The following is a 12,100-nucleotide window of genomic DNA, read 5'->3' as shown; positions in this document are numbered from 1 at the left end:
GCTACCAAATTTTGGCAATTATGAATAAAGCTGCTATAAACATCTGGGTGCAGATTATTGTGTGGACATATGTTTTCAACTCATTGGAGTAAACATCAAGGAGCACAATCACTGGATTGTATGGTGTGTTTAGTTTAGTGAGAAACTGTCAAACTGTCTTCCAATGTGGTTGTACCATTTTACATTCTCACCAGCAGGAATGAGTTGATGTTGCTCCATATTCCAGCCAGTGTTTTGTGTTGTCAGTGTTTTGGATTTTAGTCATTCTAACAGGTGTGTAATGGTATCTCATTGTTTTTTTTAATTTGCAATTCCCTAATGACATGATATTGAGCATCTTTTCATATGGTTATTTGCCATCTGTATATCTTCTTTGGTGAGGTGTCTACTCAGGCCTTTTGCCAATTTTTTACAGGTTGTTCATTTTATTATTGTTGAGTTTTAAGAGATTTTGTATATTTTGAATAACAGTCCTTTATTAAATATGTCTTTTTTGCAAATATTTTCTCCCCATCTGTGGCTTGTCTTTTCATTCTCTTGCCATTGTCTTTCACAGAGCAGACAATTTTAAGTTTAATGAAGTCCAGCTTATCATTTATTTATTTCATGGATCATGCCTTTGTTGTTGTATCTAAAAAGTCATTACCACATTCAAGATCATCTAAATTTTCTCCTGTGTTATCTTCCAGGTGTTTTAGTTTCATGTTTTACCTTTAGGTCTCTGATCCATTTTGAGTCATTTTTTGTGTGTGACAAGTGTAAAATCTTTGTGTAGTTGTTTTTTTTTTTTTGCATGTGGATGTCCAGTTCTTCCAGCACATTTGTTGAAAAGACTATTTGTTCTCCATCATATTGCCTTTTCTCCTTGTCAAAGATCAGCTGACCATGTTTATGTGGGTCTATTTCTGGGCTCTCTGTTCTGTAGAACTATTTGTGTATTCTTTCACCACTACTACACTCTGTTAATTGTTGTAGCTTTATAGGAACGCCTAACTTCAGAGAGCATCAAGCTTCTGACTTTTCTTCTCCTTCAATACTGTGTTGGCTATACTGGGTCATTTGCCTCTCCATTTAAACTTCAGAATAAGTTTGCTGATATCCACAGAATAACTTGCTAAGATTTTGACTGTAACTGTGTATGTCAAGTTGGGAAGGTGACGTCTTGACAATGTTGAGTCTTCTTATCCATGAACATGGAATGTCACTCCATTTACTTAGTTCTTTGATTTCTTTCAGCAAAGTTGTGTGATTTTCCTCATACAGATCCTATACATATTTTGTTAGGTTTATATCTAAGTATTTCATTTTAGGGGGTGCTAATGTAAATGGTACTGTGTTTTTAATTTCTAATTACATTTTTTCATTGTTGGTATACAGGATAGCACCTGACTCTTTTATATTAACCTTGTATCCTGCAATCTTGACATAATCACTTATTAGATCCAAAAGCTTTTTTTGGTCAAATCCTTTAGATTTTCTGCATTGACAATCACATCACCTATGAACAAAGTCAGTTTTATGATTCTTCCCAATCTGTATGCATTTTGTTTCCTTTTATTGATTTATTGCATTAGCTAAGACTTTCAGTATAATGTTGACAAGGAGTGGCAGAGGTAACTTATTCTTAATTTTTTTTAACATTTGTTTATTTTTAATTTTTTTCTATTTTATGTTTTCAAGTTCTATTTCACCAATTCATTCCAGGGACTTCCTTGGTGGTCCAGTGGTTAAACTCCAAGCTTCCACTTCAGGGGGCATGGGTTTGATCCCTGGTCAGGAACTAAGATCCCACATGTGGCATGGGGCAGCCAAAACAAACAAACAAAAATTCATTCCAGCATGTAATGCTTCATCGAAAGTAGTCTCTTTCATTTAGTAAAAAGATGTATAATTATTGTAAAGGAAAATGTTCTTCAAAACTAATGAAATGCTTTGTTAGTAAACTGGGGCAATGAGACTTAGAAAGAACTGGATAAAATTAATGAAAGTTTTCTTTTTAAAGACCCAAAAATTATGAAAAAATAGTACACCTTGTGATATAAAAGTTGAGTTTTAAAATTTGACTACTTGGCTAAAATTAACAATTAACATGATTCTTCAACCTTTATAACCAAAATATCTAGAAGAAAAGCAAAAACTCATTCATTCCTTCTGATATGTATATTTAAATGAATACAGACTAGTGGATATGTTGAACACAAGGTCTGGAGTAAGACAGTCCTTAATAGAGTCTTCCTTTGGATTCGTTCCTCAAATGATCTGATACTAGTTTCCATCTATTAGGAGGACATTAATATATTCTACTTGATGGGGTTTCTGAAGAATTAAACAAGACATTTCATGGAAGCAGGGCTTAGGACAGTGCCAGGTTCAGGATAAGCATTCACAGATGTTGACTATCATTACCATCAGTTCCTGATGTCATGGGTGTTACAGTATTTTGAAGATTTGAAACACCGATCTTGTTGCTTCTACCTTGGCATCCTGAAGTTTATTCACAAGCAGCCAAGGTGAACATTCCCTAAGTCACATCATGTCACTCCATCTCTCAAAACTCCTCCAGTGGCTCCCTTCTCACCAGGGTAAAATCTAGGGCCTACAAACCCTACACAGCCTACAGTTTTCTGAGGCCTGTGAGGACATGGCTGCCCTGGAGAAGGGTTATGAGGAGGTTGGTGTGGATTCTGTTGAAGAAGAGGGAGAGGAAGAAGGAGAGGAATATTAATTCCCATTCCTTTCAGTCCTGCAGCATGTCATCCTCAGAATTTCAGCTTCAACATTAGTTGACAGGAGTAAAACTTTCTTATTAGATTGTCTTCACTTTCAACAGTGATCATGTATTACTGTCTTCCTTTCTGACTTCCTGACTTCCTGAAGTAGGAGACTTCCTGTCTCCTACTGTTTCACTTCCTCTGCCCCAGCCATGGTGTCCTCCTTGCTTTCCAAGCATGGTCCTGCCTTGAGTCCATACATTCGCTGTCCCCTCTACCTGAGATTCCTGAATGGATGCTCCCTGAAATGCTCTCCTCAATTGTCACTGCATGAGAGAGGCCTCTGACCACCTTATATAAAAGAGCACCCTTTCCAACACTCTGTATTCCCTTTACTATGCTAATTTTTTCACCAGAGAACATATACTTACTAGCTATTCGGCTTTTTGTTTGCTTGTTTATTATCTTCTTCCCAACTAGAATGAGATCCAGTTGGGTTGGTAATTTTGCTGTTACTATTTCCTGCTACATCCCAGCACCTAGAATTGTGCCTGGCAAAGAGTAGGGATTCTCTAATTATTTAAGTAGTTAGCTAACTGCATGACAAATATTGGAGAATATTCCTATTTTTTCCTAGATCCAATAGCTTCTTTCATCTGATCATCAGGAGGGGATGAATTGTGTTTCTTTAAGGAAACACAAACATAATATGTGAACTTAGTTCATGCATGGGTTCCTTGGAGTCCAGGAATAGCTTACTCGATGCTCTTATTCAAATGTTTTTAAAATAATATACAATAACAATATTTTAAAACAATACAAATTCTTACTGTGTAGGACAGTGTTATTCAAAGCATGGCTCCTGGAACCATACTTTCAGCAAGACCTGGGAACTTGTTAGAAATGCAGATTCTCAGTCACCACTCCAGGAAGACTGAGCTGGACCCAGCCCTCAGGTGACACCAATGAGTACTGAACCTTGAGAACCACTGCTTTAAGGAATTCTTAAGTGACTCATTTCAGTTCTTTGACTTCCTCTTAAAAATCATAATCTAACATGTCCTAGCTTCTAAATACAAATAGTATAGACTGACTATTAATGTAGACCATGACAATGCCTCTTACATTGACCAATTATCTTTTGCACCTATAAATACCTGAAAGACATGCTCTCAAGTTGCAGTTCTTATTTGTTGCATCTACTTTTGTGGCTACAGCCCAGCTCTCCACCTTTTAGAGCCCTCTCACGTTTGGTGAGCACCTAAATTCTTCCTTGTCTAATTCAAACACCCTGGAAACACGCAGAAAATTAGGTTTATTTCTCTTAAATTTCTTTCTTACAGGCAGAAATTTTCAAACATTTTTCAACCAGGGACCTTTTTTCTTTTTTTTTCCCAAATGAAATGCACTGTAGACGCTTTGTATATAAAACTGGTAATTATGAGCCTGCTCTTGCTACTATGGATTGACTTGGTTTGTCCACCTGTCTTTCCCAACCTTCCTACCACCTGGTTGAAGACTCTACGTAGGTCTCACAGTTGAAAGGTGGGAAAACATTTGCTATAGGGCAGCATTTCTTGGAGTGTGCTCAGCACCATGATTTCTGAATCTCTGTCCTCAGCTAATGGAATCAGACTTTCTGGCCCTGGAATAAGCATTGAACAAACATTCCCACTAGAGTTTGTGAGTCACTGCTCTAGGAACTCTAAACTATCATTTTTATTTAAAAAAATAATTGTATAAGCACGTCATTTGCCCACAGTCATTTCAAATAATCCCATTCAAGGTATTCCATTCATTCAAGCAGTAAAATTAACAAAATATTTTAAGAGGTGAAGTTTCATTTTTCTCTGTATAACGTTGAACAAGTCATTAGTTCTAAAAGTTAAACACACAGAAAATTCTGATGAATGGCTTATTACATTTACAGTTTTACATAATTTAGGAAACATTGATCACCATTTTTTCTTAGAGATTTTGTGGGAAACTACAGTAAATTGAACAAATATCCTGTCCTCAAAGAGATAAAGTATATATAGAAAGAACTAGAGTACAAAATAGAAAATAATAAAAGGTATGAAAGTTCTGAAAAGGAGATGATTCTTTCCACTTCAGAAGATTAAGGGATGACTCCTTGCAGTTCAGAGTTTCAGTTCAATGCAGAATAAAGTCTTAAAGTTGACCTGGAATAACTCATATTTTTTTGCCTGATTCTTTCCAGATGCAACATAACTTACACCACCCTTTCAGCACAGGAAAGGTAATAGGAGAGCTCACTCCTGATCTGGGGTGATGGAAGGAGAAGCACAATAGGATGCTGGCCACCTGGCATGCCAGCAAGTGTTGCCAAGCCCAGTCCCCAGCCAGCAAAATACATGCAGCTAACAGGTCACCACTGGTCAGTGGGTAAATGAGAAACAGGGTGATTAGAGGTCAGACTACATGAGGTCTATATGGAAAGTTAAGGTTAAACAGTCCAATAACAAAGCATACAGTAGCCTGCAAGCTCTTGCTACAGTGCTACTGTACTATGTAAATTTATGAGAGTTTCTTTAATCTATTGTTTGGGTTGAAACAATTACATATTTCACTTAAAATCTAAGTAGAATATTAGACATTTAGCAGAATTTTCTGAGAGTGTACCAGTATCTCAATCACTGTAGAAAGAGAATATTTTCTTCAGTAGAAGTATTATGATCTAGGAAGAGAAACAATGGAAGGTGCCAATAATTCCAAATTTATAATCATAAAATAAAACTCTCAAGAAGACTGAAGGCAATTTTATAATAAAATAATAAGATTCTACTTTTTAAATCTTCAGATAAATACCAGTGACAAGATAGTAGAATCACAAACATTAGGAAACATTAAAATATGTGAATACCTATAAATGATAATTATTCTGCTTATATTATTATTAATGTTCAGATAATACATATAAGGATTTAATTTTGCTCTAAAGCAACAGCCCCCAACGTTTTTGGCACCAGGGACCAGTTTCATGGAAGACAATTTTCCATGGACAGGGAGTGGGGGGTGGTTCATGCGGTAATGCAAGCAACGGGGAGCAATGGGGAGCAGCAGATGAAGCTTCGCTCGCTTGCCCACTGCTCACCTCCTGCTGTGCGGCCCGGGCTCCTAACAGGCCATGACTGGTACCGGTCCATGGCCCATGGGTTGGGGACTCCTGCTCTAAAGATTTCCTCTCAGATATAAGTTAGGTCATCTAATTCCAAACTCCTAGTCTCTAAAACCACTTTTTTACATTTTAACCTGTGTCACATTATGGGTGATTCCCTCATATATATCTTCCAATTCATTAATTGTCTCTTTGGCATTGACAAATTGCTCTTTTAACCAATCTGTTGAGGATTTTGTTTCATTCTAATAGTTAAATTTATGCTCTATTCAATAGCTATCTTTTTCTATTACATCTGTTTTCTGTTTTGATTTCAATTTTTTATTTTATGTCCTAACTAACATAGAACATTTTTGTTTTGTATTCTGTTTCAAATTGTCATTTTATTTTCTCATGTTTTGGGGGAAACCAATCTTCTAGTTTATGGTGTATGCTCTCCTCCACTCAGGGTAGAATATCCCTTTGTTTGACTTATAATGGGTATAATAAGGACCCCTTCAGTAGGGCTTGTTCATCTTTGGAGGCCATGGCCCCCAAGTGTTCTCTGGAATGCTTTTATGTACATTCTGCTTGAGACATCAGATATGCCAAAGCCTGGGTCTGATATTTATATTAATTCCTCCTTGTGGACAACAAACCTCTCAACATGTATTGAGATGTTTAGGTTTATCTCATTTTCCCCATTTCTCAGTTATGTTTTCAGTCTCCTAGGTGCCCAGTCCCTGTAAAGGACATGAAGTCTTCATTCCTTCCACAACCACCTCAGGGCCATCAGAGGACCATGCACTTAAATTCCTGGTTTATTCATTCCTTTATTTAAAGACAACTGTGTTGTTTCTACTTCTTCACTTATCCCTGGAAAATTTCCTTTTTCTTTTTTTTTTCAATCTCACCTATGATTTTAAAGATATTAATTAAATTTTATTTAGTAATTTTAGCAAGAAGCCTCCCTCTTGCTTGTTCCAGAAGTCTCTGACACTGTGAAAGCCATACCAGCCCAGGGCTGCTTACGTCTTCACCTATTGCACGTGGGAGAGAAATAAACTTCTACCTTGCCAAGTCATTGTTATTATTTTGTGTTTTCTGTCACACACAGTCAAAAATAATCCTGTTGTACCTTTGACTATTTAGACTGGAGAATAAAAGACTAAGGGAAACATACTAATATTGTCAGAATAACAAAGGGATTGTCATTCATGCCAAAACAAACTTTTGAAATGGGCTGTAGCATAAAAAAGGAAGAATTCTTTCACAGAAAGGATATTATTGACATTGTCATTTGTTCTTAGAACCTGCGAATGACTAAAATTACCTCTGAAATTCTCTTTTTCCTTTTCTAAAATTTCTCTACATCAGAAACATAATCAACCAAAATGTATTTTAAGAAAATAAGAAATAGAAGAAAACAAAGGCGAAAGTTGAGAGGGACATATAGGTACCTTAATCATATATTCTGAGCCTAGCACAATGTATCACATGTCCCCACCACCCCTAGTTCCTCCAAAAGTAAACCCAAGATACTATCACTATGGTCCTGACACCTTCCCCATCCCTTATGTTTGTTCTTAATATGATAGCTGTGTTTTGTTGTACTTATTAAATGTGTCACCTCAAAGTTTACATCCACATACGCTCCTTCTAGTCATGTCTCCTTCTGCTGATTTAGAACTTGTCATGAACTAAATACACACAGAGTGAGGCCATTCTTCATGGAAATTTTACCACACAAAATGCTTTACTAGCCATAGTCAGTTAATTACCTGGCCTTTCAGCTGGTGGGCCACCATTCTCGTTGTCATCCTTCAGAATAATAGCCAGACCCACTGAGTCGGCTGGGAGGACAGAGCTGCTGAGGTCCACACGAGTTAGGCTCTCAGGCTCCCTCTCAGAGCCCCCTGCAGTGTTCTGTGGGCTGTCCCCTCCAGCTGTGTTCCTTTCTGGGACTTTTCTCTGGGGTCTCAGCACAATGTGAACGATGCTCTGCTGATCCAGGTCACAGCTCTGTGGGAGAGTGAGACAAAAACACAACAAGAAAGGGCAGACATTAAAACACCAGGAGAATCTGAATTTGTCATCAGTTCTAGAGTGTGTAAAAGTCATTGGTTTATGTCCAATGTCTGCATGCAATCATGGAACTTAAATAAAAGTGACACGTGTGATTGATTGATCAGGATAGGCACACTCACCCTGTAGCAGGGGCCAACACCTACACATGTGTGTGTTAATGTTGAACTGGGGCCAGAAACTGAAATGTGGGGATAAATGGAACACGACAACAGACAAAAACTGAAGTAATATTCAAAGGGACATGAAATCTAGCGGGAAAGAAACATGTATCACACTGCACACATAACCATACTGAAAAGCAGTATGCTTTTAAAACTGACTTCCTGGAAATATGTCCTTATAATTTTCAAATTTAAATACTAGCACTCATTTCTGTTTTAAAAAGCACAGAGTTGGTTATTACCAACTACAGGGAAATTTTCTCTAGAATTTACAATACACTTGTTTACAGTAGGCTCCACGTATACTCAGACATCACTAGCAATCACACCACCAGGCCAGTGAAGCAAGAGGACAGGGTACCAGTGCCATCTCGGATCATTCACTGTTTCTTCCAATCTCACAATTAAAATCAGTGGACATCTACAAAAATGTTTTGTATCTATATATTAATGTGTACAAACAGGAGACTTTAAAATTTAGTAGAATTAGTAGAAACTAACACAATATTGTAAAGCAACTATACTCCAATAAAAAATAAAATAAAATAAAATAAAAGCATAAAAAAAGAAAAGAAAGTTAGACATCAGATAATTTACTTGGACAGAAACTATACTAACTTAGGTTAAATCTCTGTTTCAGAATATCTACTGGGTAGACACAGTCGTTCATCTGTCTGTCCCTCCTCCCACAGAGCGAGGACCCTCCTCTCTCTACAACACCCCCCATTGCCATTCTCCTTCATCTTAGGAAGTTTAAATAACACCCACATAAAACACAACAACACTGGTAACAATCATAACCCCCCAAGTGCCGTGTTATCACTATCAAACTTTTAAGAATGGTGCCTGACACTCATCAGCACTCCCTGCCCACACACCACTGCTTGGTGTCAGCCTCGCCCACTCAGGAAGGTCACCAGCATGCCCTCCGGTCCCAAATCCCACTCTGATCTCTTCTGGTCCCGTGTCTCGGGTCTCGGTCACATCGACACACTTTCTCTTCCTGCCGCCTGTCGCCGCAGCTTCCCAGCTCTCACCAGGACTGCTCCTACTCAGCAGTGGTCACTCTGTGTCAATCTCTGTCCCCTCAGTCCGCCCCTACCTGACTTCCTATTTCTGTCAAGGCACCACCATCCGCCATGTTATCCCAGCATCAAGGCTTCCCCTCCCACCTAAAACTCCAATCTTTCTCCTATGTTTTCTAAGGAGGGTTTCACCACCTTGGAATCTTCCTCCCTACTGTTACATCCAGCAAGGTGTCAAGAGTAACTAATTCTGACTCAGAAATTCCCTTCACATCTTCAGGTCCTTTACATCCCAATTGTCACCTCCCCATTTTAGGCCTCCATCATTACAAGAGCTTTGTAATTACTTCCTTACCTCTTGTCTTTCCCCGCAAACCTTTTGTATAAGAATTTCTGGTGTGTTCTACATAGTCTTCCTAAAGTGTCTCACTATTACTGGTTAAATATAGTCTAACATCTTACTATCTTCTTCAAGTGTGTTTAGACTCTTCTCCTTTCTAGACCAACTGTCTTTTCCTCTCCATTATATATGTAGATTATATTATTCTTCAAAAAATATTCACTCTCATCTCCCTTCATCCTGCCCTTGATTTTGGGTGAAGCCATGTGATCAGCTTTGGCTAATAGGATGTTTGCAGATGTGATTGAACCAGGGCTTTAGAGTATATTTGCACCACTGCCCTGGCTATCAAAAAAGAATCCCTGCAAGTTTCCACCTCTTCAGCCTGGGCCCCAGAACTGCACACATGGCGCAGACCTGAGCCCAAGCCATGGAGAGGATCAAGTGCAACCCCACCTATAGCTTGAGCAGAGTCTTCCAGCTAAATGCAGGCTGGGGCTGCAGACCCCCAGATGACCTGAAGATGCATGGGAAAGAGACAGTTATTAATGTATGGCACTGAGATCTTGTGGTTGTTCATTAAGCAGTAATCGCTGACAATACACTATTTTCCATTCTAATTGGACTAACAGACGTTCTACCATCATTTATCATCACCTCAGTGTTTGGCCAGCACTCTAGAGACTGTACATAGCCTTTAGCCTAAGTCATATCAAACAAACCAACATCAAGATCTGAGTACACTCAAATGTGGGCATGTGAGGACATGTGCTTTGCAACAAGGAGAAACAATTGAGAATTAGCATCCTAACATATCCTGAGATTTTCATCGATATTGTGTTCTTTTCAAAAGGTTCAAAAAATCAATCAGATAAAATTCCTCTCTCCACAGTCATAACTTACGTGGTTCATGTGACCCTCCCAGATGAAAATAATGTCTTTCTCTCTCATCTGAGTCCGGGTAATCTTTCCCTGCTATGCTCTTCTACTGCAGTGATCAGAGCTTGGACAGTGTGTGTGTGTGTGTGTGTGTGTGTGTGTGTGTGTGTCTGATCCTCCAACTTAATTTAGAATTCCTTGAGAGCAGCGACTGGGTTACACTTCTATTTTTATTTACCAGAATGCCTCACACAGCACTTTGAACCCAGTAGATGTAGAAAATTCATCTATGAATTGAAAAGGTAAATGACTGAGAGGAAATAAGAACGAGTGAATGAACAAATATAAACAGTTATAGATGCATAGACACAATACCTGAAGTGTTCCTCGGGGAGCGAGAAGACTGAAGAGAAAGAACATGGAATTTAAAGTCAAATAGATGTAATTTATTAGCTGTGTGATTTTTGGCAAATTACTTTCCCTGCATAAGCTTCAGTTTCTACATATGTCATTAGCAATAATATTACCAACTTTAATGATTGCTCTGAGATGTAAGGAAATATACAGAGTGCAGACCCAATCCAGTCACAACTCAATATATAATTGTCAGTATCACTATCATCATTTACAAGTTTTGAAAACTAAAGAGGGTGGGTCCTTATCTTGTATAAAGATAAAACCTCAGAATAAAACCTCAGAATCCTTTTTGGCTACTCCACTCACACAAACTTATTTGGAAAATGTATAACGAAGGTGGAATAAGCAGAATCTACAGATGTGACAGTTATTCTGGTAACTTTCCAGGCTTTCTGTGAACTAAAAGGTGATACAAAAAATATCCCTATATGCTCAGATGCCAGAAAATACATGAAGAACCTGAGCAAATTCTCAGGGGCTGCTAAAATTGGACAAATATGGAAAAAATAAAAACACTGAGATTTTCCTTTCACATCCAGATTTTCTTAATGCTCAGAGTAGAGCTGCAAAGGGGAGTAGGAAGATCCCAAACAGATTTCAGTACTTATAGTGATATTTATAGAACATATTTCCCTGAGACTCCATCCATGGTTCAGAGACCATTAACTGCTTAATTCTTTGACTCACTTGTAGAAAACGTTGTTGATTTTGGAAGCAGTCCCTTTGCCAGATGGTGCAAGTGCACTATCATGCTAGTTCAGTTCAAAGATACATTAAATAACATGTCTCATGGGCAATAAATTAGATCAAGTTTAGTTGTCTAGCCACTCCAAAGCCCAAAATAATATTTAGTTCTCTTGGTATACGAACGATCCCTCAGCTTTGGGAGGTAGAGATTTTCATGGGAAGACAGCAGAGTTTTCCAACATTGTTTTAAGCTTCTTCAGGGCAAAAACAATGCCTTATTTATCTTTGTTTCCTCAATAACCAGAATATTGCTTGGCAAAGAGGAAACACTTAGTACATTTGTGTTTTACTTATAACAAGTCATTAATTCAACAAGCAAGGCAGTGACGTAAGTCGTTTAGTGTGGACAAAACAAGTGGTCATTCACCCAGCTGGGCTTGGTCTTGTGCCATCAAGCAGAGCTGTTGTCCCACCAGGGACTGAGAGCTCAGTACCATGGGCTCTCTCTCCAGGACCTCTGACTTGGAGATACCCCAGGATTAATAAAACATCTACGGGAGTTCTCTGCCAACCAATGACCACCTCTCATCCACTGGCCATTATTCCATGATATACAAGAAATTGATGTAGTTTTCCTTTTCCAAAAAGGAGCCCTTCTGAGGACATGTAGTTAG

General features: G+C 38.3%; 1 protein-coding gene across 4 annotated transcripts in view; it reads right to left on the bottom strand.

Annotated features, from left to right (window-relative positions):
- Nucleotides 1-12,100, bottom strand: part of PRKN (parkin RBR E3 ubiquitin protein ligase) — a 1,298,589-nt gene that overhangs the window by 867,739 nt on the left and 418,750 nt on the right. For all 4 annotated transcript variants that reach the window (XM_060114943.1, XM_060114946.1, XM_060114945.1 and 1 more), the window contains exon 3: nt 7,611-7,851. In XM_060114943.1, the coding sequence (XP_059970926.1) occupies nt 7,611-7,851 (241 nt within the window). The remainder of the gene's footprint in view (nt 1-7,610; nt 7,852-12,100) is intronic.

Source organism: Mesoplodon densirostris, chromosome 12, assembly GCF_025265405.1.
Source record: "Mesoplodon densirostris isolate mMesDen1 chromosome 12, mMesDen1 primary haplotype, whole genome shotgun sequence".
Taxonomy (NCBI): Eukaryota; Metazoa; Chordata; class Mammalia; order Artiodactyla; family Ziphiidae; genus Mesoplodon; species Mesoplodon densirostris.
Note: the sequence above shows the minus strand (reverse complement) of the source record. Positions and strands in the feature narration are given on the sequence as shown.